The sequence below is a fragment of the Corylus avellana genome, chromosome 1, assembly GCF_965113065.1.
Source record: "Corylus avellana chromosome 1, dhCorAvel1.hap1.2, whole genome shotgun sequence".
Taxonomy (NCBI): Eukaryota; Viridiplantae; Streptophyta; class Magnoliopsida; order Fagales; family Betulaceae; genus Corylus; species Corylus avellana.
In genome coordinates, this window is record NC_142490.1 from 26373140 (window position 1) to 26399087 (window position 25948).

General features: G+C 36.6%; 1 protein-coding gene across 1 annotated transcript; it reads right to left on the minus strand.

The window, feature by feature from the left end:
* Positions 1-534: 534 nt before the first annotated feature.
* Positions 535-25672, minus strand: CTEXP (kinase family with ARM repeat domain-containing protein). Its single transcript, XM_059582271.2, has 21 exons — positions 25358-25672; positions 22635-22733; positions 20167-20318; positions 19636-19708; positions 19336-19458; positions 12573-12681; positions 11739-11818; positions 11447-11528; positions 9432-9571; positions 9226-9336; positions 8923-9039; positions 8682-8771; positions 6363-6416; positions 6100-6174; positions 5808-5883; positions 5521-5620; positions 4257-4326; positions 3384-3457; positions 2552-2661; positions 1697-1951; positions 535-970 (listed from the first exon to the last, which is right to left on the minus strand). The coding sequence occupies exons 1-21, from the start codon at positions 25481-25483 to the stop codon at positions 705-707; spliced, it is 2382 nt and encodes a 793-aa protein (XP_059438254.2). The 5' UTR covers positions 25484-25672; the 3' UTR covers positions 535-704.
* Positions 25673-25948: the final 276 nt, after the last annotated feature.

The window sequence follows — 25948 nt, forward strand, 5'->3', positions numbered from 1 at the left end:
ATCTTTAGAGACCAACTTCTTAGATGATTGAACCACCATCATTGCCTTCCTTTCATGGTAGTTTGATCACCCCCTTGGGGGCACCGGCCAAATCCCCCTTTTTTTTATTAAAAAAAATTTGAGGATATTAATGTAATTTTGTAAAAACTCCCAAAAAGTAAAAGACAATTTTACAAAATGATCGATTAGCTACAATGATCATTAAGGTAATTTTTGTATCAAAGGTTCACAATGATCAATTTTATACAAGTCCAAATCCCAATGACCAATTCAGTAATTTGGTAAAAAAAAAAAAAAAAAAAAAAAGAAAGAAAGAAAGGCAGACAAATATCATTCACATAAGGAACACTTGCACTTTGTAATCTCCAATCAAAATGTGAATATTCTGTCGCTTTCACGTTTGAAAAAAAAAAAATTAAAAAAAGCCCAAACTATCGGCTTGCTACATACAAAAAACTAATACGAACCCCTACCTCCTGTTGAGTAACCCCATGGGCTAATAGGGTCTCTATTGGACCAAAAAATAGGTAAATAATAATAAATAAAAAAAAGAATATTACAAATCAAATAATGTCGTCTAATTGACATGGATCCGTTTCATATTAATGTGACAGACAATCACTGGAACAGTAAAAAACTTGTACAAATATAAATCTTTTACTCCTTTTGTTCTGTTTTTTTCCTATGTATTTTATTATCCCAGATTAGGTTGGCCGGCTTTTTCTCTGTGCACCCAAACTCTGAGAAGCAGCCTTGGCTCCTCGACCTCTACCAGCGGATAAAGGCTGAGCCCTAGTAGCTGGTGCAGGAGCAGCAATGGCATTCCACAGGTCATCATCAGCTGTCGCAGCTTTTTTTAAATTCAAAGGTTTTGACACCGTCCTTGGAGCAGGGGCGGCAATGGAATCCCACAAATCGTCGTCGTCGTTTTTGGTCACCCTTGCTGTATTTTTTGGTCGTGAGCTTGCAACTGAAGGAAAGAAAAAGAGAAAAAGAAGTTTACCATTAAGAGACTTCCTGAATGAAGAATCAAACAATAAAAGCAATCAGAACCAAAATATATATAAGAAGGATCACTGCTGGAGTATGTGAGCACAAGAGATGAGAAGGATCTTCAAGTACACATTAGTAGAAGCTTTATAGTTGCTATTTGCTATCCTATCTTCAAGTCAGCTCTTATGACTGGGAGGTTCGCACATTAAACAAAAGATTTGTCCACTTCTAAAGTCAAAATTTTAATCAATTCAGTAGATAATCAATAAGCTGGCTATATATCTAGACAAGAAACAGTCTAGTGCAATTACCAAGAACATCCTCGAAGTTAAAATTGACGATCCTAGCCAAGATTTCAATTGATTTAGTCAACATGTCTCATGCGAGTCATGCCAAATGACATAAGCTTATTGACACTTCTAAAATGAGAGGTACTTTAAACATTCATCAGATTCCCCACCACCAACCAATGTATTCAAAGCTGGACTAGGTGGGGCTACACCAACCAACTGAAGACCAAGGCCATCAATTGATCAGGCCTTGAAGATGTTTTAGCAACATATCTATCAAGCATGCTTATTGAAATTCAATATATAAATTTTCTGGTCTTGGACAGGATGGGCTAGATTTGGGTTAACCAATCAACTCTTAAATCCACTTTTACCAAACTGCTAGCAAATACAAGTTGAAAGAATAATCTAACCTTGTTTTGGCTGTGACACAGGTTGTGAAACTGGCCGCTTTTGAGCTGCTTGAATGTTTGCAAGAGCTGGTGACGGCTTTGGCTCGTCAAGAGGTTCAATATCATCCCATCCATCCTTTTCACTTTCATGCTCTTCATGAATTCCATTTTCAAGTTCTCCCCAGCCATCCGTTGATGTAGGGGATTCAGGTATGGGTTGATCAGCAAAATCTGAGGAATTCCCATGGACAAGTGCTGTACTTGGAGTATCCATCACTAGTATTGTCACAGAAAATCAATATTATTAACTGTTGAATAGCGCATTTGTAAATATTAGTGCCAGAATCATCCAATATTAGTGCCAGAATGTGTAAACATAACTTTAACAAGAATACAAAATGAGCATAATTAACATATTTTGCTCTACCCTATTCCTAATTTAAAGTCAGCCTTTCTCTACCAACTTGCGCCCGTTTTCTTCCAACAATACAAAAGCAGCCAAAGTTGGTCCAAAATAATTTTTTTTTTTTATAAGCGATGTTGGTCCAAAATAATTAAGCAATATATTTCACTTAATTAGTAAAATATCCACAAGCCAGGCTTTGATTTATTCATTTACCTTTTTTTTTTTTTAAGTCTGACAGAGACAACATAAGCTCCAATTAACAAAGTTGGATAAGGCAGGTTTTATGGCTCTATTAATAACCAGAATAAGCTCTTTTGCCATGAAATTTTTTTAAAATTATCAAAAAAATTGATCCAGTAATTCAAGGTAAGTCTATCTAATAGTCCACAGGTAAGCTTGAGTGGAAAAAGAGATTAAATAAAAAAAACCCAGATTTGCAATAAGCCAATAAAGAGAAACACATTGCCTACCTGAGCTGGCATCGGAAGAAGTAGAAGTTAGAGGTGTGCTTGAAGTCACAGAAGTAAGTGGAGCTTGTTCAGAAGGTTTGCCCTTAAGAGTCAAGGAGCTCATGGCCCATCTGGATAGGTACATGCATTTCAAGTCAATAGTAAGGTAAAGATGCATTTTCTAATATGCGTAATTGAGAACCACATATGGAAGAACAGTATCAGATGTGGATGTAATAATAGAACAGTTCGAAAGCAATTGAATCTACAAAAAAAAAAAAAAAAAAAAGGGCACAAATGAAGATTAATTAATTGTGGGCATGTTTGGACATCTGATGTCCTACAGCCTCTGAAAACAATAATGTGATTTACAATTGAATCTGAATGCACGAGTTGCTCTTTTTAAAATGTTAAAACTGTATAACCCCCAAAATGGCATAAAGTACATAGAAATGAGGTCATTTACTTAAATCTATAAAATGCCTTCGTTTCCATTAAGTGTTTTTTTTATTTACAACCAAAAAATAAAAGCAATAGACTCAGTTAAATGCCATGAAAAAAATGGTAAAAAAAAAAATTCCAGATTAAAAAAAAAAAAAAAAAAAAAAAGGAAGTGCAAAGAAAAAATGTCCCAATTATGAGTTTACCCTTTTTTTTTTTTTTTTCAAAAAAAAAGCCTAATTATTATACAAGACGGTTACACCCATGTGCTCTTACTATCCATTCACATAAAAGACAGCAGCTTGGAATAATTTCAAGTGAACTAATAACCTCAAATTGGCCCAACTGTGGGTATCCTTTTACGTGAAAGAAACACACAGACACATACACTAAAAAGCCCTAATTTACTCACCCAAGTAAACTAGCATTTCCTGGTATTGATGGCATTCCAAGGCCTGAAGCTCCAGTGGTATCTCCTGAATTTGCCTACAAAGGAACAATTAGGGGGGAATCAACATAAAATAATATGAAATAATGGGGCAGAACGAAACATCAGCGTGATGGACAAATCTCAGAACTTCTCTGAAGATTCAACTATTTCAAAATAAAAACTAAAGCTAAAAGTAATAACAACGAATGACTGAAAAGAGAGGGAGGAAAAGGAATAACAAGAAGGAACAATATAGAAATATTACTTCCAATATCAACAGCAAAACTATAAATGCACAAGCCATAAACTATTCACTCTAAGTCCGAACTAGAATATGTGCCTTCGTACATTGGACCAAGAAGATTACATTTATGATAAGCTAATCAAAAAACACAACATTACAAAATGGTCAAGGCAGGAAACCCCATTTCAAAATAAAGAAGGCTGCAGACTCATTTAAGAAATTCAAGTCTTTCTTTTTAAGCACAGATAACTTTAATCCAACAAGCAAGGACCAATAAGCCTCAGATCAGTTCGAATCAAGAACTGTTCTTCAAATAGGGATGCTGGAGTTGCTACAAAAGACAGTAGCTTGAAGGATGCCATGGTCAGTAAAGGTACTTGTAATACAACAGCCATCAAAACATAATGTCACACACCATAACTCAACCAAGTGTTCCATAACAGATGGAATGTCAAAGGAAATACATAAGATTGATTTAGGGAAAAGTGAAAGTCACTAAACATAAGCTACATACACATTCAAGCAATATTCTTCTTATCAAATATCTACATGCAGATTCAGAAACAGAAGATGTGCTTCAAATCAAAAGTGACAAGAATTTAAAAACACACCTTCTCTTGGTATTGTTTCACAATCTGTAAAAATTGTTCAACAGCTTGAAATGCCTTTGATCGCACATCACTGTTCAAAATTAACAAAGAAGACAAGACATTAGCTCAGATGATGAGCATATTTAAGGAACAACAATAAGACAAGTGCTCATTGTCAGGAACATACAGCCTCGAGATTAGAAACATAGAGATCAAAGACCAGAAAGAGAAAAAAAAAGGGAGGGGTGGGGTGGGGTTTGAGATTACCATTGTTGAAATTCAACACATATCCCCAATAAGAATAATCTTAAGTTAATAGTACCGATAAACAAAAATGAGGTCTTAAAATCACTCAATCAAGTTTTCATCTCCTAAACTAGATAATTTAAGGACCACTAATTTGTCGACCCACACCTTTTCAAGTGTAGTACATGTCATACAAGTTTCTTCATTCTCAGTTTGCTAAACAGCATATCCATAGGTAGCCCAAATAGGTCAGGATACACTATATCCATGTACATATTTGAATATACAACGAATCTAAAAATAGCAAATGAAAAGGTAAAGAAAAATCATTAACTCTCAGCAGCTTCTCTTAAATTTTCCTTAAATTTAGGGAATCAAACTACTTTTTACTTCACTATTCAAATATACTTCACCAATAGCTTCCCTTATCCTTTCTATATACCGTTTAAATATTCTTTCAAATCAATGCTAGTGAGAGGAAAAAAGAAAGCTTTTTTTGAATAAAATAAGAATAATGGAAGCTAAAGTGCTGCAATAAATTATAGGTAGCACTGTAGCTTTCCCTTGGTTTAGGGAAGGAAAAGGAAATCTGCTGCATGTGGGTTTTGGGGGATTTTCTCTACATTTAAGGAAGGCAATGGGGTTTAGGAAGTCTACTAATAGTGAGGAATGCTACAAAGAAGATGTGGTAGGCTGGCACATTACAAACTTTAGTGAGTGCCTTTGTGTATTGCCTCATCTCTAGAATAGAAATTTATATTTTACCACGAGGAAAGAGGAAGGCATATTCTAGGACCTTAATGCTGGTTCAGAACCAACACCAACTTCGAAAACTACAGAAGCTATGAAGTTGCTAAGTATAACCATCAGAAGGAGAGGGGAGCACCTCCCCCCCTCCCTCTTTCTCCCTCTGATGAAAAATAAGACAAAAAAAAAATAGTTGAAGGAACAAAAACATGTCACAAAAGAAACACATCCTTGAACATGTAGATGAAGGGGAAAAAATGAATATAGGCCATTCATCTGAAGAATACTTAACCTGTCAGGATCAATTGTAAGTACAACAACATTTGGAAGAATCCGAGTTGCAATCTCAGTGATGTCGTAATAAGAACTGGTTGCACAAAGAGCCATGACGCCTGCCACAACAAAATTTTAAATAGCGCAATTAACTAAATGGTACAACAATAGTTGGAGTTACTGAACATTGAACGCATAAAGAGTAGAAGATGAGTTTAAAACACACAAATATGCTTACACCAAGAATTTTATGAAAAACTAGGTAGAAGAGTAGCCGTAGACCAACACAATGTAGAGTTCTAATACCTGCTCCCCGGGCAGGTGAGAAAGTGTCACGCAATGCACGAACAGTAAATGCATTAATCAAAACTCTTTTCCTTGTCTGCATTGTAGACTTGAACCCATCAGTTGAGACTCACACAAAGGAAAATCTAAAAAACAAAATTGCTTGGGACCGATGAGAAGGACCAATTATACAATCTTATAAAAGAAAGTAAACAAGCCATTTGAGAGTGAGCATATCTAACAAGAATGTCAAGTTATTCAGGATGCAAATGAATCAATAAAACTATAAAAGTGACAATTTGCTGATACTAACCCCTTCATTTAGGTAGCTTGCAATGTTCCCAAGTAAAATGGTAGTATTTGTTCTAATTGCTGGCTCTTCGTCAACCTGTAAGGCTTATAAAATTGAGAACATACAGCACATCAAAAGAAAAAGAAGCCATCAACTACATCAACAGAAGCATTTAATGATCAATAAAATCAAACTTCAACACTTAAACGGGAAGCCTAAACTATAAATTTACAACCAACTCTTTCTAGGCTTCACTTCTCTATACAAATGGTTGAAGCAATTACCTGTAACTTGGAGAGATACTTCAATAGTGACCCTGAAATAGTGCGTTGAGAAAGCTGCAATTACAAGTGAAATAGAAATGACTTAAAATCACAAATAATTATCTGTCATTCATGACAAATGATCGAAAAGTATATCTTAAAATGACAGACAAATACAGCAAACAACCATGACACCATGAAATGCAGACTGAAGATGAAAACAAAAAGACAGAAGCATGTTACATTATTTGTCAGTAAATATTACAGTAAAATGTCGATCGCAGCAATAAACTAGCGAAAAACAACAAAACATTGAGTGGGGTCAGCATTATTGATCCTCTGCCGTTTTGGCTTCCATCTAGGTCCATATTCTACATCAAATCACAAACAATCATGTCTTTTCTCATTCCTTGATCTTGCTTTCCCTTTGTCCTTCATCTTGTCCTTAATATGTATACCATACTTTTCTTGTTATTCTCGAAATACATATATAATTCTGAGTTGGAAGTAGGGTTAGTTGAATAATCCTCTTCTCCTACACTTTCTCTAATTTACTCTTTCATTAACCCTACGATTGAAAAAGTGCATTCAACTTAATTCAAATCACCCTAATCTACTCATGAACCAAGCAGGCAAGCACCCATAAGGAGTGTCATGATGCAAGACAGCTTGCAAGAGTGACCAAACCGTAAGGTCTCCACCAAGAAACAACTGCTAATCCTGGGAGTTAGAAAGTCAAGGACGCCATTGCTTTATATTGCTATTTATGGAAGTTACGAGAAAGGCTAAAATGAATCGTTACTAACACTCACTCCATCCCAAAATGAGTGCCTTGATAAATGAAGACAATTTAAGAAAAAGCAATCAATATGAAATCATTTGAAAATTTCATAAATAAATAACTTTCCAAAACTGTTGTATAAAAAAAGCAATGAATTTTGTGAAGAATGGGTACTGTGGAAAGCAAAGAAAATAAATGCTTTGATTTTTGGAATACAGGCATACATTATTGAACAAGTAAAAGCACAAATTGAGCCAATAATAATGTGACGAAGGGAGTAGGATTTGAGGACAAAGACACTGGTAATCAGCCATTCTACCACTAACAGGGTTTACAGATAAAGTCTTTTCAAAGCCGAGGGGAACAATGCAGCTAGTGTTCACATAGCTTAAGCCCGAACCTAATATCTCAACAACCAACTTATGGCTTATCTCCTTTATCATATTAAAACTAGAAAATGATCAAAGCAATTTTAAATTCTATCTATTAACATTTTTATTCTATTGGTTGAATAATTCCCCCTTTCACCCAAGCATAAGACTTGGTTATTAATTCCATGAAAAAACAAAAAAGAAAACAAAAGAATGACCACTAGAGAAATCTAAATATTTTCTTTGGCAAAACCTACGAGGAACATGAAATTCACAACTCCAAGTAGTATGCCCCTCAGCTGAAGAGTCTGCTCAGAAAAAAATTTATGAGCCCATAAAGGTACTGATGGCAATCGTAGTAGGAAATGTAAGGGCCCCGACAATTGGCTTCCATGCGTTGCTTGTTATTTAATTCTTAATTAATTGATGTACCCCAACCGCATTGAATCCTAATTTTTTAAAGAATTGTCATAACTCAGTATCTGTATAGTATTTTAACTGTTTCCTGTCTAGGTCTGTGCTTCCAAGCTCAAAATTTCGTTTAATAAATACATATATCAATAAAAATAGACTGAATAAATTCTATCAACTATTCTATTAGTTGCTCATAAAACCTTCTTAATTGTTTAATTTGATAATAAATAAATCAATAAGTTTTTCTCATTAAGATGCTAAATCAAGAACATAGTCCAGTGACCTGCTAAGCATAGGAGGGTCAACCTAAACCCAACCCATATGGTTACTTGCAATGAGAAATTGAACAAGAACCCTCAAAAGCACTAGGCCAGCTATGCTTGCTTCGCATGTCAAAAGTTACCTGATTGACGTTGTCAAGTATAAGTGAATTCCTATCCCTAATACACTTCCATAAAGGATTGACGCACTCCACATTGACATGGTTTAATCTACAAGGAAAGTTCTAAGAGACGAAGAACTGTTAACATGATAATTTTTGCATGAGTTCAAGTAGCAATGGTGGTAGAATTGAATCATAGATCTTCACATTGTTCACCACCACAAAACGTGACTAATGCAACAAATCAACACTAATTACCAGAATTACTGTTATTATCAACCTCATATATTAAAGAATTCTCATCACATCAAGAGTGGTTTTCATATATAATTCTATATGCAGAAAACCGCAGGAATCAGGAGTCTTAAAACCAAAAAATATGATACACGTACCTTAGGAGCCAGAACAAGCATGGATTTAAGAGTAAGTTCCCGAAGGAAAGCGGAAGTGTCAGAGAACCCCGTAGCAACATGAGGGTAAACCTAGTTGGAAACACCAAATGAAATTGTAGAATTTACATATTGACAATACAAATTAAATAACATAATCAGGACTTGCTTCCAACAGAAGTAACTGAATTTTTCATGATAACAAATATACATTACAATCACTTTTTAATCATTGAATGCATACTTGCTCATCAACAACTTGTGCCGATAATGGTTCTCCATATTGATCAATATGTTGCAGGAGACCAACTCGAATAGCTCGGTCATTGGAGGCAAAGAGTTTCACAATTGTTGGCAGTACCTAGATAAAAAAAGAAAGAAATTAACTTGAGTCAACTGAGAGTAAGATCTACACTTAAAAGGAGGGAAAAAAGAGGCACAGTGCTCCACACTTCAAAAAAAAAAAAAAAAAGGTTGCATAATAATATTGTAGACAAAATGCACATCTGGAAATAAGGGCACTGTAAGAGTACTAAGCGAGTAAGACCTTCGCACTGAATTCTTCAGTCGGAAGCCAGGAACCCATTTTCAACAATGCAGCCAAAGCAGGGGCAGCAGCTGAACCAAATTCAAGTGCAGAAGCTAACAAAGGAAGCAACTGCAGAAACAAGAAAATAAAAGCATAAATTGACGTTTAAAACATATATTTTACATTTCAAGTTGACATATAACATTAGCATTTCCAAGTCGCACCTTTTTCAAGACAATTTGGCGAGGAAGCTGCTCTGCTAAGTTCGGAAGCTTGCGGAAGAAGGTATCCTTTTCAACACTATCTTTCAAATTTAGAATTTCCATGAAATGTATTGTGTCCAATAGCTTATTTTGGAAATATTCTGCAAATCCATTGGTTGAAAAACTTCATAGTATGAGGAAAAGAATGACAGAGAAAAGAAAGTTCAAGAAACAACACTACAGCAGAAGTATAAGAGATAAACAAATAAACACAAAACGATTCTTCATATAGTATATTTCATCAAGATCGATATACATAATCACCAACAATTGACAGCATCAACGTCTAAGGGAAGATATCAATGTAGCCCCCTTGTGGTTTTAGGTCCCTCAGTTTTAGATTTTATCAATTAGCTCCCTATGCACTGAGGTAGCATCAAATAGATGCTTCTATCCATATTCTGTTAATTTTTTTACATAAATAATGCCTGTGACATTCAAATTATACCCTGTAGAAAAAAAAAATGCCAAAAGAAAAGGGCAAAGAAAAAGCAAAACAAAAGGAGGCACTCCATCCCAACCCCACTCCCTTTTCATTTTTTCTTGTTTTGCTTTCTTTCTTTTTTTTTCTTTTTCTTTTTTTTCCTTCAGGGTATAATTGAAATTTCCAAGTACTCTGTTAAAAAGTTGATGGAAGTATCAAAAATCTCATAATGATAAAATTAGAAATCCATGGAGCTAATTGATAAAGTATAACCAAAAGGGGCTATTTTGACAATTTCCCAATATTTAAACGTACAAAGATACATTTTTAATTACATATGGCAGCATACACAATAACATCCTACAAACAATTGAGACCATCATAAAGTAAATAATACCTTAAGTAAAAGTTCCCATGTGGAATAGCAGAGACGCATAACAAATTTCCATTTGAAGATAAACTTATCTCTCTTTAGTACTACGAATCATTACCTTAGCTTCATTGATAAAGCTATTATGATATTCCTCTTTCATTTCATTCACTCCAGTCGATATTATTTGTCCACCTTAGAAAATCCATCATTTTGGAGGGACATCATTTAATACATTGTCTTTGATCACCAAATTTCAAAATTACCCTCCTTGATGTAGAGTTAAATATAGCAAATGAAAAAAAGGTTTTCAAAATAAAACAAATGGTAAGTTAGTAAAGTTATTAAAATTGTGCACATTGAATCTTCAAAGTTGGCAATATTCTGGAACTCCCACAAAAATAATTGTAAACATACAATATAGGACAAACATAATTTCAGGGACTGAGGGAGGACGTTAGAGGAGCTCAAGTGCTGTTTTTATTCTCTTCATACTTGGACAGTTGCGATTTTAGCTCCTTTGCTGATTAGTTTTAATGATTTTTTTTGTTCCATTTTCTCCTTCTAAATAGGTGTTTTTCTTGTATATTTTAAGTGTACTAGGTCACGCTTTGCGCTTTTAATAATATTTCAATTACTTATCAAAAAAATATATATATTTAGTAAGATCTCCCCACAAATTAAAGCCTCTTCAATCCCATCTTTTGATGAAGAAGCTGCCTCTCTCTTATTCCTATGGAAAAGTATAAAGAAGTCACCACCGACCAAAACCCCAACATTAGCCACAATTTTTTTTTTTTTTAAATAAAAAAAAAAAAAAAGCAATTAATTCAGCCAATTGTCAATAACCCATATGGTTCTATATCAACTCTATGAGCACTTAATAAAACCAGCTGAACCTGGAAACAAAAATAGTCATATTGTATAAATAAAGTTACATGCAGTTCTACTCCATAATCTTATGACACAAAATAAACACACAAAAAAATTAAAAATCATATAATTGGTGTATCATATCAAGATATACAGAATTACATAAAATCATATCAGGAAAAAATAAAAAATAAAAAATAAAAAATCTAGATAACGTGCTATAACAATTCATGAGGCACATTGTACAGCATCTACAAGGAAGGAAGTTTCTCCAAAAGTATCAAATACAATTAAATTTTAACAACTCACCACTATTTTCGATAAGCTTTGATGTATTCAACCTACGAGAAGGCATGGCGCTCAAAAGCCGCTGATAATCTGGAAGCAGAGACTGTGAGGAAAGAAAAAAGACAGATGCAAATGAAAATCAAATAAAAACAACCAAAAAATACGCTTGCACACTAGAACACACAATGATAAATATGTTACTTCAAAGTGAGGTAATGACTGGAAAGGCTGGATGGGGGGAGTGGGGGAATATTAAACTCCAGAAGTAGACAATAAGTCATCACCAAGTTGTTCCTAACTATAAAAGACTAACCTTTGGAATGGAAGCAGTGTTTTTCAGCTCCTCTGTTCTGCCCAACTTCATGCCAGAAAAGAGTTCATGTATAAGACAGCCTGTCAATAAAAACAGAACTTAGATTGCTTAAAGAAGCCTACCAAAGAAAAAAATATATATATAATCAAGCAATAAGACATGACTGATTCAACAGCTAACGAAGCTTTTAAATTTACGTACGTCAACAAAGTAGTTCAGATCAGTTACTCTCAGCAATCCAAGTGCACAAGCACAAGGATAATAGCAGGACTAAACAAACTTCAAAATTGCTACTCTCTCATAAACTAGTATTGATTATTTTCTTGATTTCATTAAATGTTTGAATTTCTGATTGTAATTCGTTAGGGACGCTCATGTACATATCCCATTTACTTGGATGTCTCTATTTTTTTAATTAATTATTTACTTACCAAAATAATCTATTGACAAGATTTAATTATAGACTCGAGCACATACTACAAAACTGGAAGCATATAGAGATAAGCCTCCAAAGCAATGAGGCCTCGATGACTATCACTATATTGAATAGAGATGATCCTCTGTCATCACCATAATCTAAGGTAGCCAGATCCATTTCACATGAAGCAGCAATCTCATCAAACTTAAATGCAAGAAAATATGTTAAAACCAAATAAAGTATCATCTATGCAAATCAGCCCACTATTTCAAGGGCTACATCAACAACAATTGACAAACATGTATGCCAACAATCATGTCAGTGAAACATTAAGAGATAATTTATGATCAAACTCGTTGTACCAAACTGACTATTACATTTCCTTCTACAGACAAAAGGAACTATGAGAGGCTTACCCAAGCCCCAAGAATCAATGGCCCATGGTGGAGATTTCCTGATTACAGCCCAGTCAGAATTTAGCAGCTCCGTCGATTTGTATTGTGCTCCAACAAGCCACGCATATGGCTGAAAGGGATATAATAAATAACATGTGAAAAACACATCCAAAATCCAATATTCAAAAAGCAACTTTTGACATGAAATCCACTGTGTACAAAGGAAGACCAAGAAAAAATCTCAGTAACAGCAAGACAAATTCTATCTGTGAGGAATACCAACATATAAATAATAAAGTTGAGTTTAAGGAAGCAAAACTTGAAAAATTATAGTTTTATGGTTCAGTGAAATATTTTCTCTTGAGAAATAAAGATTTCACAGACAAATTACAGGTTGCAGGAATTATACTTTCAGGACTGCGGGATGGTTGGATGGTTGGGATCAGTTATGCTCTGCAGAAGTTAAGGGTTCAAATAAGGTGGCTTTAAGAAAGTTCATTAAGGTTGGTTGGGTTGAGTTCTCCAAGTTCAATGGATTTGACGTAAAGGATGGTAACCAAGTTCAGTTACAGCATGACTTCTGATGTGGGGAGGTCACCTTGAAATCTGGGTTCCCAAAACTTTTTCCTATTATGCAATAAGATGCAACAGTGGCTAATATGGGTTGGTCTGATGAGAAGTTTCATTTCGTTAGTGCATCTTAAAATCTGGGTTCCCAAAACATTTTTGTACGAATCAGGATGATAAGATGTTATTGAATCGTCTAGGAACAAGGATATCAAGGTTAAAATCTAATATTGGGTGTTGAACAGGGGAATAGGCTCAACATTTCCTTTAAAAAGTATTTGGCAGGCTAATGTTCCACCAAAAGAGGCTTTCTTCACTTGATCGTGCTTTCCATGCTAGTGATAAGTTTGAGAGAAGCCTAAATGCTACGTTCCTCGACCTCATTCTAAAGATTTCAAGGGCTGTCGACCCCAAGGATTTTGCTCGATTAGTCTAGTGGGTAGTATTTACAATATTATTGCTAAGAGGCTAGCAAACAGGCTTAAGATGGTGTTGTAGAAGATTATTTCTAAGTCACAAAATGCATTCATCCAAGGTAGACAGATTCTAGATCCTATTCTTATTGCCAATGAATGCCTTGATAGCATATTGAGATATGGAGAACCAAGAGTTATTTGTAAAATGGTCTTGGAAAAAGCATATGATCATGTTAATTGGTATTTTCTACTATACATGCTAAGAAGGTACAGGTTTGGAGGGAAATGGTGTTCTTGGATAGCTCATTATATTTCCTCAGTGCACTTGGTTTGGTGAACGGTTCTCCCATAGGCTTATTCAGCAACCCTCGTGGCTTGAGGTAGGGGGCCCTTTGTCTCCTTTACTATTTGTCATTGTGATGGAGGCGTTGGATAGGATGATTTCAGCTGCAATTGGTGGAGGTTTGTTGTCTAGCTTCTTTGTGGGGACAGGGACTAATATCTCACATCTTCTATTTGCTAATAATACCTTACTTTTTTGAGGGGCCAACCCAAATCATCTACGCAATTTATGGAGCTTATTCTTATGTCTTGATCTTCCATTGGGGGCTTCCTATAAGGCCAAGCATATATAGGATGGTGTTATTGAGAAGACAAAAAATCGGTTGACTAGTTGGAAAATGTTGTATTTGTCTAAGAGTGGTATGATTACCCTTATCAAGAGCACCTTATCCAACTTACCTATGTACTCCATGTCTCTATTTCCTCTCCCTACGAGTGTTGCAAACAGTATTGAGAAGTTCCAACGTGATTTTTTATGGGGTGGGCTAGGTGAAGAGTTCAAATATGACCTGTTGAGATGGTCCAAGGTTTGTATGCCGATCTTTGAGGGGGGGATTAGGAACTTGCTGAGGTTCAATCATGCTATCCTAGCTAAATAGCTCTAACGCTATGGGCTTAAGAGATAGGCTTGGTGAAGAGTGGTAGTGGACTTTAAATATGGAAGTTCATGGGAACAATTGTGTTCTAGTGAGCCTTTTGGGGCGTAAAGGGTGGATTTATGGAAGAATATTATCAGAAGCTGGGGAACGTCTTGCAGAGTAGTCATACCAAATTTGAGGTGGGAGATGGCTCCAATGTTTGATCTTTAGTATAGGGATATGGCCCTTAAGAAAGCCTTTTCAATGGAATGTGAGCTTTGATAAAGCGGCTCATGATTGGAAGGTGAAAGCCTTAGCCTCATTCTTCGGGTTGTTGTATTTAACGAGAATGAGACGGGAAGGGTAGGGTAAGCTGTGGTAGGTCCCTCCCAAAAAAGAGTTGTTTGGTGTTAAATCCTTCTATAGTGCCATGGGTTGCCAAGATGGTTTCCGTTTTCCTTGGAAGAGTGCTTGGCAAACTAAGGTTTTGTTGAGGATGGCCTTTTTCAGTTGGTCAATGACCTTAGGAAAGATCTTTACCATGGACAATCTCCAAAAGCAGCGCATCATTGTGGTTGATTGGTGTTGTATGTGTAAAAAGAATGGGGAGTTTGTGAACCATCTTCTGCTTCATTATGAGGTTGCATGTGCCATTTGGAATGTTTTCTTCAGTCAATTTGGTTGTCTTGAGCTATGCTTAAACAAATAGTCAATTAGTATGCGTATTGGTGGATTGCTAGCTACACTTGGAGTGTTGTCGTGTGCAAGCTGGTGCCTTCGTGTCTTTTGTAGTATCTTTGGAAGGAAACGAATTATAGAGGTTTTGAGGACCGCGAGACGACTTTAAAAGAGATTAAGTCTTAATTTTTCAACACCTTGTATCTTTGGACAACTGTTTTTTTTTTTTTTTTCTCGATTAGTTATCATGATTTTCTTGTTCTTTTTACCCTTCTACCTAGGTAGCTTTGTATACTTCCTTTGTACCGGGGGTTGCCTTACGCTTTTAATGATATCTTGATTACTTATTCAAAAAAAAAAAAGGTTTGGCAGCCTTATTGGATAACCTAATAAAGTGCAAAAAGCAATAGTGGACTAGTAGATAGAAATTTGCTACAAACCAGTTTGTAGCAAATTCTTACAAACCAGTTGTAGCAAATTCTTCGAAACCGGTCTAATAAGTTGATAAGTATCTCTAAACATGTGAGAGGTACATGCCTTTTTTAATTAACCTAACATATGTTTCAGTCGTTAACTCTCCACCAACCTTACGTCACTCTCTCTTCTTCCCTCAAACCAATTGTGGATTCCTACCGACCTATCAATGATGAAATTCGAAGAGTGTGCCAAATTCACCATGCCCATCAAATACACCAAAGATTTATTTGGGTTACCCTGAAATCTGCGTCCTAATGCATAAATGTCTTCATTTTCTTTATCCAGCGAGTCCGGGTAGTAACCATGCTGCGTGAGAAATGAGTACTCCAAATGGAAATTGTGTATGTGTTTGCTTTGCAGATTGTACTGACCCACTTCGGGTATTGATGCAGGAATTTTTAACCAAGAAATTCAAGTGTAGCCAACGTGTTTGAGGAAAGTCTTAAAAGAAACAGATAATGATTAGTACCAAAGGGTTGCAGATGCATAATTCTTGGTGGGAATGGGTACCCCAGACATTTTTAAATGTGGGTCTTGATGCAGTAATATTGGGCAAAACCCATGCTTGAGAAAAGGAATTTGAGGAACAAGGAATAAAACCTAGGCAAATCAACCAAAACGCTAGGTGTAATCAGCAACAATTATTTCTCTCCCAGAATCTTAAAAGCATCTTTGAATTATGGCTGTCAATTTTCGATGTCTTTGAGAGAGAGACAGTGCAACATCCTTAGCAAAATCGTGAGAATTCGGTATTGAACCGAAGTCGATCCTATGTCTTTGAACGAGAGACTCTTGGACTTTCATGACCAGTTTGAGTGAGAAAGAAATCCATGACAGGTTTGAGAGAAGAAGAGAGTGGAGTTAACGGCTGAAACATATGTTAGGTTAATTAAAAAATACATGTGCCTCTCACATGTTTAGAGACACTTGTCAACTTATTAGACCGGTTTGTAGGAATTTGCTACAAAACGGTTTGTAGCAAATTTCTGTCCTGGACTAGTCTAGTATATCCAAAAATTAGTGGCAAAACAGTGGATCATCTGGTTTTTCATTGCTCCATTGGGAAAGAACGGTGGTCATTCCTTTTCTCTAGTTCAGGATTATGTTATATATCCACCATAGTTAAGAAGATGTTGGCATATTGGAAAGGGGAATTTGGCAATTCACTGAAGAAGTTAGTTTGATTTGGAATTGGCATTCACATATGCATCATCTAATGCATTTGGAAGGAGAAAACACTTGGACTTTTCCAAGTATTCAGAAGAGAAGGTAGATACTATTAGGTTTTTTGTCATTTTATGAAGAATTGGTTGATTGGAGATGGAGAGTACGTGTTCGTTGGTTAACACTTCTAAAAGGGTGCTTTTTGTTTTTTGGTTAAAAAAAGTGTTACGTTGTGACATAAAGCTGAAAGTAATTGAGTGTTTTGTGTTTTAAGTTGTGTTAATACTTTTTGCTTTTTTGCTAACAACTCCACCACCCGTTGGGGCATGGCCCACTCTATCCCGAATAGACGGAAGGTTGATTCCCACAAGTCTCTAGCTACTTCGCAATGGAGCAATAGATAATCAATGGTTTCCTTGCTCTTCTTACACATACAACACCAATCCACCACTATGATGTATCTCTTTCTTAAATTATCCATAGTTAGAATCTTGTTGTCATCTATACAAAGAACGCCATTCTCGAAGGAACCTATTCTTCCAAATGCTCTTCCAAGGAAAGGGAGAGCCATCGGCGGGAGGGGGGAATCAACGCATTGTAAAAAGACCTGACCTCAAAAACCCGCCTTTAGGAAGGAATCCAACAAATCTTATTCTCACCACCTCGTTTCAACTTAAGAGAATACAAAAGGTTAAAGAACAAGGTAATCAAATCCACCTCCCAGTCATGCACTAATCTGATAAAGGTGATGTTCCACTGTAAAGTGATGCTCTAGTTTAGTTTCCTGTAAACATAAAACGTCGGCCTTCCATTCTCTGAGTAAATTCTTGACCCTCATACATTTATCCGTCTCATTCAACCCTCTTAACATTTCAAGACATGATTTTAGGCTTCATAAAGAACAGGATGAACCCCTTCCCTTACCTACATCTGCTAAAGTAACCTCCCTTAAGATCATAATTAATAAAAGAAGATACTCTTTCTAATTCGTGTATGCCTCTATTGACCTACTCCGAATGAGAATTAGGGGATCAAAATGGAACCTTCTAGTGGCAGCTCGCTTCAATGGCAGTGAACAAAGCCATTAGCTCTTTTTCAAACTCCACATAAGAGCCCTACCCTACAAAATGACTAAAATCAGCCAGTTTGAATTTTTTGGTGTGAAAGAACCTGGTTCTTCATTTACAACAAAGAGACGAAAATTCAACAACTCACAGTAACCAGGATCTTCCCCTGAGAAAAAATTCCAGTTCCAGATGTGAGGGCTCCTCATCGCCAATGCAATTGGTCTATTCTTCATGCCCAACCAAAGAGGGAACTTCAATAAAGCCTGAGGTAACTTTCTCACTGATTTCATACTAGTTAAGAAGAGGTTGGTTTGGATCACCATGAGCAATCTTAGAGCAATCCTTTCCTTACCTCGCTTAACTCCAACTGGATCAACCGCACTTGCTCCTGCTCCTAACCCACGCTGCAAACTTCCCCCTACCTCTTGTCAAAAGAAGAAAAAAGAGCCCGAGGGTTCAAACACAAAACAATGGCCCTCTTGCCACCTTTCTAAGATCAATCACCCACTACAATATCTCATCATTGACGCTTTGGTTGTTATGGAATAAGAAGCCTTCGCATTTACAACACCACCAGCAATGCCCAGTTGAGAATCAAACAAGATATCGTTGACAGCTTGGCTAGGAAGCACACCCATTTCCAAAAACCCAGCAACCCCCAAATAAAGATCAGAGAACCCAACAACTGGGTCAATGCCGACGAATTCTGTACTCAACTCTGTAGCACCAAGGAGAGGCAGTGGCGATTGGATGTTAGAAATCGACACCTTTGGAAGCAACAGCCAACAAAAGAGTTCTTTGAATCAACACCCAGAGAGACACTTTGAATCCCCGTCAGATCCCCTCCAACATGAATAATAGTCTTCGGAAGTTTGTGTTGGTACTACCGATGACCCAGCAGGCTGGACAAAAGGAATGCCCAAGCCTGAACTTGCACCCAAGCCCGATGAGGAGGCCCGAGGCCCCAACAACCGATCTCACTTTCCACTTAAGAGTGGGTTTGGGTCTAGGTCAAAACAGGTGTTCAACCTTGGTAGCATTAAAAGACAACGGGCCTTTACCTCTTAACTTTCACACTATTATTTTGGGCCGAAAAAATCGGGTCGACATCTTGAGCACCAACAAGAGACTTTTGGGTAGATTGGACCCTCCCTGCTAGGCTGCTAGGTTGGGCTTTGGCTCAACAACATCCACTCTGAGCCTCCTCAGGCCCAATTCAGTCCTATCAAGTAACAATCCACTTCCTCTTTTAGAAGCACCAGCAGGTAGGAAAAAAGGATCTTGGACACTTTTTAAGTTTAATAACTAACAAAGTTTCCTCTTCATGTTTTCCTCCCCCCCCCCCCCCCCCCAAAAACCAGTGCAGGACTTTTAAATTATGCTTCTAGAAACAGTTTATAAATTTTGCTTAAGTTCACAAAAGTAGGGTGATGCACATTTTTGCATAGAGCAAGGAAAATTTGCAATGAAGGGATCACATCCAAACACATATTACCAGCATTGGTCCAGCAGAAGCTTCATTATTCGCATCAAACTCAGATAGAACATCAAAGGCATGCAACTTCCAGTCCAAAGTTTGTGTGACAACAACACTCGCCAAACAAACATTACCATGAACCTGTAGTAGTCAAAGTCAAAGATTAAAATTTAACTCCATATTGAGAGATAGAAAAAGGTAGAAGGAGAAGTTGAAGTGAAAAAAAATATATATATATATATATAATCAGAAATCAAAAACACATATCTATATGTTTGAGATCAACGATACAACTATAGTCTTCTTAAGGTTACTTACAAGTTTACAATCATTATTTAAGAAGCTCACAGCTTTGGCTATCCGGTGCAGTCCCCATGCATAATACTCATCCCTGTAACCAACTTAAATTATAACAAGTCAAAATGAATCAAGTCCACCAACCACTTGACAATTGATGCTTCAAACAACTGCCCTAATTCTATTTGTTTGACATCATACATAGAGACCAAAAGATGTGTATCTACTGCCAAACCACAAATCAACAAAAAGATGACAGATTCAGACTAACTAAATAGAAATGCTAAAAGAAAAAGAGAAATCTATAGCAAACAACAATAGAAATGAGTCATTAACACGAGAGCAAAAGAAACCATAATGCTCTAGCATGTGCATGTGAGTGAAATACTCGTCAAAAAATAGTTAGAAATTCCCCAAATTTTCCATATGCAATCAGATAATGAAGGGCCTCAATCCTTACTCTATGCATAGAAGAAATATGTAGTTGATCCAGTCAGGAGTGGCAGGCGTGGAAATAATTAAAATAAATCCAGCTGACTAGATTGTCCATACCTTTGTGTACCTTCTAAACCTAGTTCCTTGATCTTTTCTGACAGTGGCATAACAGGCTCCGTGACAATATAGATAGTAATCTTAGTAGTAGAACCATCGAGTGTTTCAGCCTCAGTACTGTGAAGAAATGATAAAATATTGGGGTGTCTGACCTGAAAAAGAGAAAAAGCAGCTTTATCTGCTAGTACGCACAGAATCAAAAAAAAACTTCAATAGATAGTAGCACATGATACAAAAGAAGATTCTAATGAGAGTTTAAGAAGTCCACAAGTAGTTTAAGATAGATGTTAGCATCCATATCTAAGTCTAAGAGCCAAGCATGGATTGTCACATACACTAAGTCACAGATTGGAAGCTTGTTAAAAACAGTTTTCCACGCTAGGAAGGGGGAAAGAGGAGAATCAACTTCAATTGGCAAATATACAAAGAGATGCCTCGAAATAAATGGCCAAGGTAAATGTTCTTAAGAGGATTTCAACCCTTTTTTGTAAGTAATTCAAATTCATTAAAAATGCAGAAGGACACAACCCTAATACACAAGAAGTATACAAGAAAACCCCTAATGCATAGAAAAAAGAAAAAAGAACAAAACTCCAAAAACTCAAAGATATTAGAAACAGGCAGGCTCTTGAACGCTACTATCCATGTGTAAAGGGATCAGTGTGTGTGTGTGGGGAGGGGAATAACTAGAATCTAATTCTCACACCCCAAGTATGGTTCCCAACAATTATAGCTGGATAAAAAACAAATTCTTAAGAGGTGGAGAATAGAGACCCTACCTACACCTTACCTCAGAGATGGTCACCGTCACCAAATTTTAAAATTATATGCTTTTGCATGTCTTGATGTTTCTCTCTCAAACACCGACTCTCCCAAATAAAGAGTTTACTTGCTTCAGCAGGAAGTTAAATCATATCATTTCAAATTTTTAATCCTCACAATCTTTAACCAGGCAGGAAAATTCAGTATGCCAATATTATCAAAGCTTAATTAGTTAAACCCCAAAAGATGACTCTTAAAACCAAATTTAAGATTTGAATATCTTTCCAAAGTTCCAAAGATTAGAATAACTTTTCCACAAAAGTTTCGCTGAGTGTGTTGTGCTAAGCTCAATTTCGTTAATAAGTCATTCTCTCAACCACAAGGAGGAATAAAAATATCGTACTACTCCAAAGGTGAAGTACTTAAAAGGCATTTTATTTATGCAATTGTAACTGCAGCAGGGGAACCAATTCTATTAGTTATGCTAAGCAAGGATATCAATTGGTCTGGCACTATCAGCAGTTAATAGTAGTAAAACGGATTTGTATGTCTAGATCAGATTATTGAATTATACATCTTTAGTAAATACTTTCAGTATGAATGACTTGTGTTGGACTCAATAATTTCTAAAAAAACTAAACAGGTCAAAGTAAATAACCAACCCTCTGGATTCAGGAACTTCCAAACAACTAATCGGGTCAGAGAAAATATCCACCACTCTAAACCAGCCCTAACAAATGCAACTCTAGTCTTTGATCAGGGAATTTATACTTCATATCATAGGAATGAATGCTTCGCTGCAATTAGAATATTGTTTCAATCATGTTTTGAGAACTCTCGCAAACATGCTGTCTGACATAACGCACAATCTCTCCAGTCTCCAGATGCATTTGTACAATGAAAAAGCTCTATAAGAGGCAATAATAACTGTATGCGGAGCAATGAACACTTATGGGTTATGCCTATAAGTGTTGTTGATCTGCTTATTTGTTGGTGGTCCTTCTGGCAGGCCTAGGAGTGCTGCAGTGTATAAAATGGTGCCTACGTGCCTCTTCTGGTGTGTTTGGAAGGAACAGAATGATAGGTGTTTTGAAGACAGAGAGAGAACGTTGGGGGAAATTTATTATTGATCTATGAAACTTTGTATTTATAGACGGCAGCGTATGTGCCTCCTCTATCAATTAATTTGAGTGATTTCCTTGTTCGTTTTGCCCCTACTAGTTAGGTGATTCATTTTGTATACTTCTAGTGTACTTGGGGATTGATTTATTACTTATCAAAAAAAAATTATCACCCCTGCCCCCCGTCCCCGTCGGGCAGAATCCAGCTTTGGAGAATGCAAACCTAGCCTATAGTCATGGAGCTCAAACATCATATAATATAAAGCGGTGCTCAGATGCAATTAGAACATTGCTTCGATGAAGTTTTGAGACACAAACATGCAGTTAAATGTCACATACAACCTCTCCAGATGCACTTATACAATAGGAAACCTCTACAAATGATAGAGGTAACTGCCTGTTGACAAATGAAAGCTGATTGTGGGCTAACCTATTTGAGATTGAAAAACAGATCATCCACATTGCATCATGTTCCTAAAAATATAGTTAGGAAAATCAAAGTATCAATCAAAAAGTTAAACTGCAAAGGGATGATGACTTATAAGCATCCAATTAAAGATAATGCCATAGCTACTAAAAGCTTACAGTGCGGAGACGCTTGACACCATTTCGACCAGCAGCTAAATGTCCATCCTGGGCATTACTCCCAGAAAGAGAAAATATTGACACCGGAGACCCATCATCCTGAAAATTGAGCCAGAATTAACAAAGTACATCAACTTTAATGAAGAAAATAATGCAGAAAAAATAATAAAAAGGCATTTTTACTTCCCAGAATTCAACAAGTTGTACCATGTTTGTAATAAATAATCCCTTAAATCCAATAGACAGATAATGATTGACAATATATTGAGTGAATAACCCACACTAAATGAACATGAATACTTTGAATCTTTCTTCCTTTTTTTTTTTATGACAAAGACCCCTCTTATCCACTCTTGTCGGATAAACCTCAAACCCATGTACCTCCACATGGACCAAATAATACTCCGGCGCCAACGGGCTGGCCCCAAGGAAGTGTTTGCACTCAAGGAGATTCGAACCTTAAACTGATGGGAATGCCACCAAGACCAATTCTTATCACCTAAGCCAATCCCTTGGAGTTATGAATACTCTGAATCTTTCACATGCATACTAGCTCCATAATTTTTTCTTTGTTTTTTTTAATGAATAATTAGAAGTATATTGAAAAAAGGGCAAAGTCTTCGTGCACGAAGAGTATACAAGAGAGTCGAGGCCCTAGCTGCTACTACAGTTTAGAAAACAAACCAGATCTACCAAATTCCCTAAGGGGAAGTTAGAAGCATATACAATAGACCATTCCAAAAGAGATCTCAAAATCAAAGATTTAAGGCGAAGCAAATTGGTCTCAGTATCCTCAAAGAGACGTCAATTTGTTTCTCTCCAAACGCTCCACACAAAGAGAGTGGGAATAACTTTCCAAATAGCCTCTTTGGGATGTCCCCGTCCTCGACATCTCCAGCATTGGAGAAACTGTAGGATGTTACTAGGCATGACCCAGGAGACCCCGAAGATGTTAAAAACTAAGTGCCAGATGTCAACAGTAGACTCACAATGGATGAGAAGATGATTAATAGTTTCCTCATCCTTTTTACAGAAGCAACACCGGTTAACTAGTTGGAATCCCCGCCTTCTGAGATTATCCACTATGAGAATTCTACCCAAAGCCGGCACCCATAAGAAGAAAGCAATGCGAGGAGGGGCCTTCACCTTCCAAATGCTTTTCGAAGGGAATGAACTATGCTCACCTGATTGTAGAATAGAATAGTAGCTCTTCATCGCAAAGCCGTGGCGGCTAGAAGGAGTCGCACCATACTATCCACTTCTCCCGGAAGGGGGTTCACGGCGTATAAGAGAGTAAGAAAAGAATCTAGAGATTCAAGTTCCCAATCATGAGCTGCTCTAATGAAGCTAGGATTCCAAAGGATGTGTGGACTGGAAGATCCATGTAATCTGACACCAAAGCCACCATGTTATGAGCTATGGAAAAGAGCTTTTTAGAGCCCTTTCACCACACCAAGTGTCATGCCAGAAGTGAATATGGGAACTGTCCCCAACCTTATAGGAAACAAAATTGGAGAAAGCTCCCCAATCTCTCCTAATATTCATCCATAGGCTCACCACCCCCATAAGGACTTACTCGCTCCGTAATAGTCATATCACATTCAAATCTCAACCAATCAACTCAATATTTGGAACACTACACGGTAAACTGCAGAGCAATTTAGGATTTAAGCTATGTTATGTTCAAATAATGGAAGGAAACAGTAAAACCAGAAACAGTTAATTAAGAATGGAAAAAAAATATATATATATATATATATCTTCACGGAATATGCATGTCAATATTCATGGATGATAACTTTCATTCCAGTTACAACTCCCATTTTAATAGGAGCTGGACTTCTCCTTTCTCCAAAGGCAACAAAAAAATTTCACCACATGTGGCCCTTTCCTAGTGTTTTATTGTTAACAATGGTTATGAATATATCAAAAAACCTATCCATAATTATAAAGCTAGCACCTTCCATTCCATCTTGGAAAAGAGAAGTTTTTATCAAAGGAACAGAAGACCACTAAGTCGCACAATGCCCAGATCCCTCTCTGTCTAGTATGGTCAAATCCTTGAATAAGTACAGTGATAAAATCTTTCAGTTGAATCAGCACATATGCCATTTCTCTCTCCTCACCCAAACAGTAAACCAGCCTTTAAGCTTGGAAGGAAGCAGAAGGACATTTCAACTTGCAGAAATAACGGCAAATACTGTCAGAGAAAACCTTTTTATGGCGAAGCTGGATTAAGATTCACCAAGTAAAATACAAAATTCACTTCCCCGCTAATACTGTAACCAATCAATGTACCCTCACATAACAACGTTAAAGGCCAGCACCATCTAACCAATAGTTTTTAAAGTATTCCAATTCTAAGATCCAAGAATTCATTGTCATCCGTAGCTCCCAGAAGAATTCATTCGTAATTTAACTCTCCGAAACAAAATCCAGTAGATTCCAGCGTACTCAAAGTCCAAAACATATTGAGAGCATTCAATTATTACATTAAACTCCACGAATATCTTCAACACTCAATCCAATTCTAGACCCCATTACAAACACTACAAAAGAAACTAAATTTCAGGCACGCAAATCAATGAACACTAACGCACCAGATCCCTTAGCCCTCTAAAACCAGCGAATTTCCCCGAATCAAAACCTAACTACACAATCATCGATCAGATACACACACATGAGAAAAAGACAGAGAGAGAAGTTGTGATGTGGTGTGAAACCTTGGAGGTGGCACGAAAGTGAGTCCAGGAGCCCCAAGCAGAGGGATAAGGGTCGCCGATGTTGTAGGGCAGATCTTTGATTCCCGTGCCAGATCCACCCACTACTCCCTTCAAGAACTTCAACATCTCCTTGTTCTTCTTCTTCTTCTTCTATTCTGGGAAGGGAGAGAGCGAAACGATCTGTCGCTGTGTGTGTAATAGAGAGAGAGTGGGAGCTAGCGAAGAGGAAAATTGAACAGAAATCAATCGCTGTTTCTTTTAAGCGATTATCTGGGAAGTGTAGATCTTGTATGGTAATGTTGCTCGGAGAAAAAAAAAAAAAAATGATTTAAGAAAGTTTGTTTCGGGCAAAACATAAACTTTGTAAATCAGTTTTATTTCCATGCGTATATTTCTACAAATAAAACGTCAAAAACTTTATTATATTTTGAAAAATACTATATACCTATAAGTTTTGTATTTTTTTTTTTTATATATATTTTTAACCTATTAAGATGTGCTTGAAGAATATTAAAATTTGTTTCAATGATTAAGATGGCTCCAATTAGAGTTAAAAAGAGATGTAGATATAGCATTACTTATTAAAATTAT

What these genes read in the sequence shown, in the direction of transcription:
- CTEXP (XM_059582271.2), bottom strand. Translation starts at nt 25,483, where the DNA reads ATGTTGAAGTTCTTGAAGGGAGTAGTGGGTGGATCTGGCACGGGAATC. An exon ending in ACTTTCGTGCCACCTCCAAG is followed by an intron (nt 22,734 to 25,357) that starts GTTTCACACCAC and finishes CTCAATTTTCAG; the next exon opens with GATGATGGGTCTCCGGTGTC. An exon ending in GGTTTAGAAGGTACACAAAG is followed by an intron (nt 19,709 to 20,166) that starts GTATGGACAATC and finishes AGTTGGTTACAG; the next exon opens with GGATGAGTATTATGCATGGG.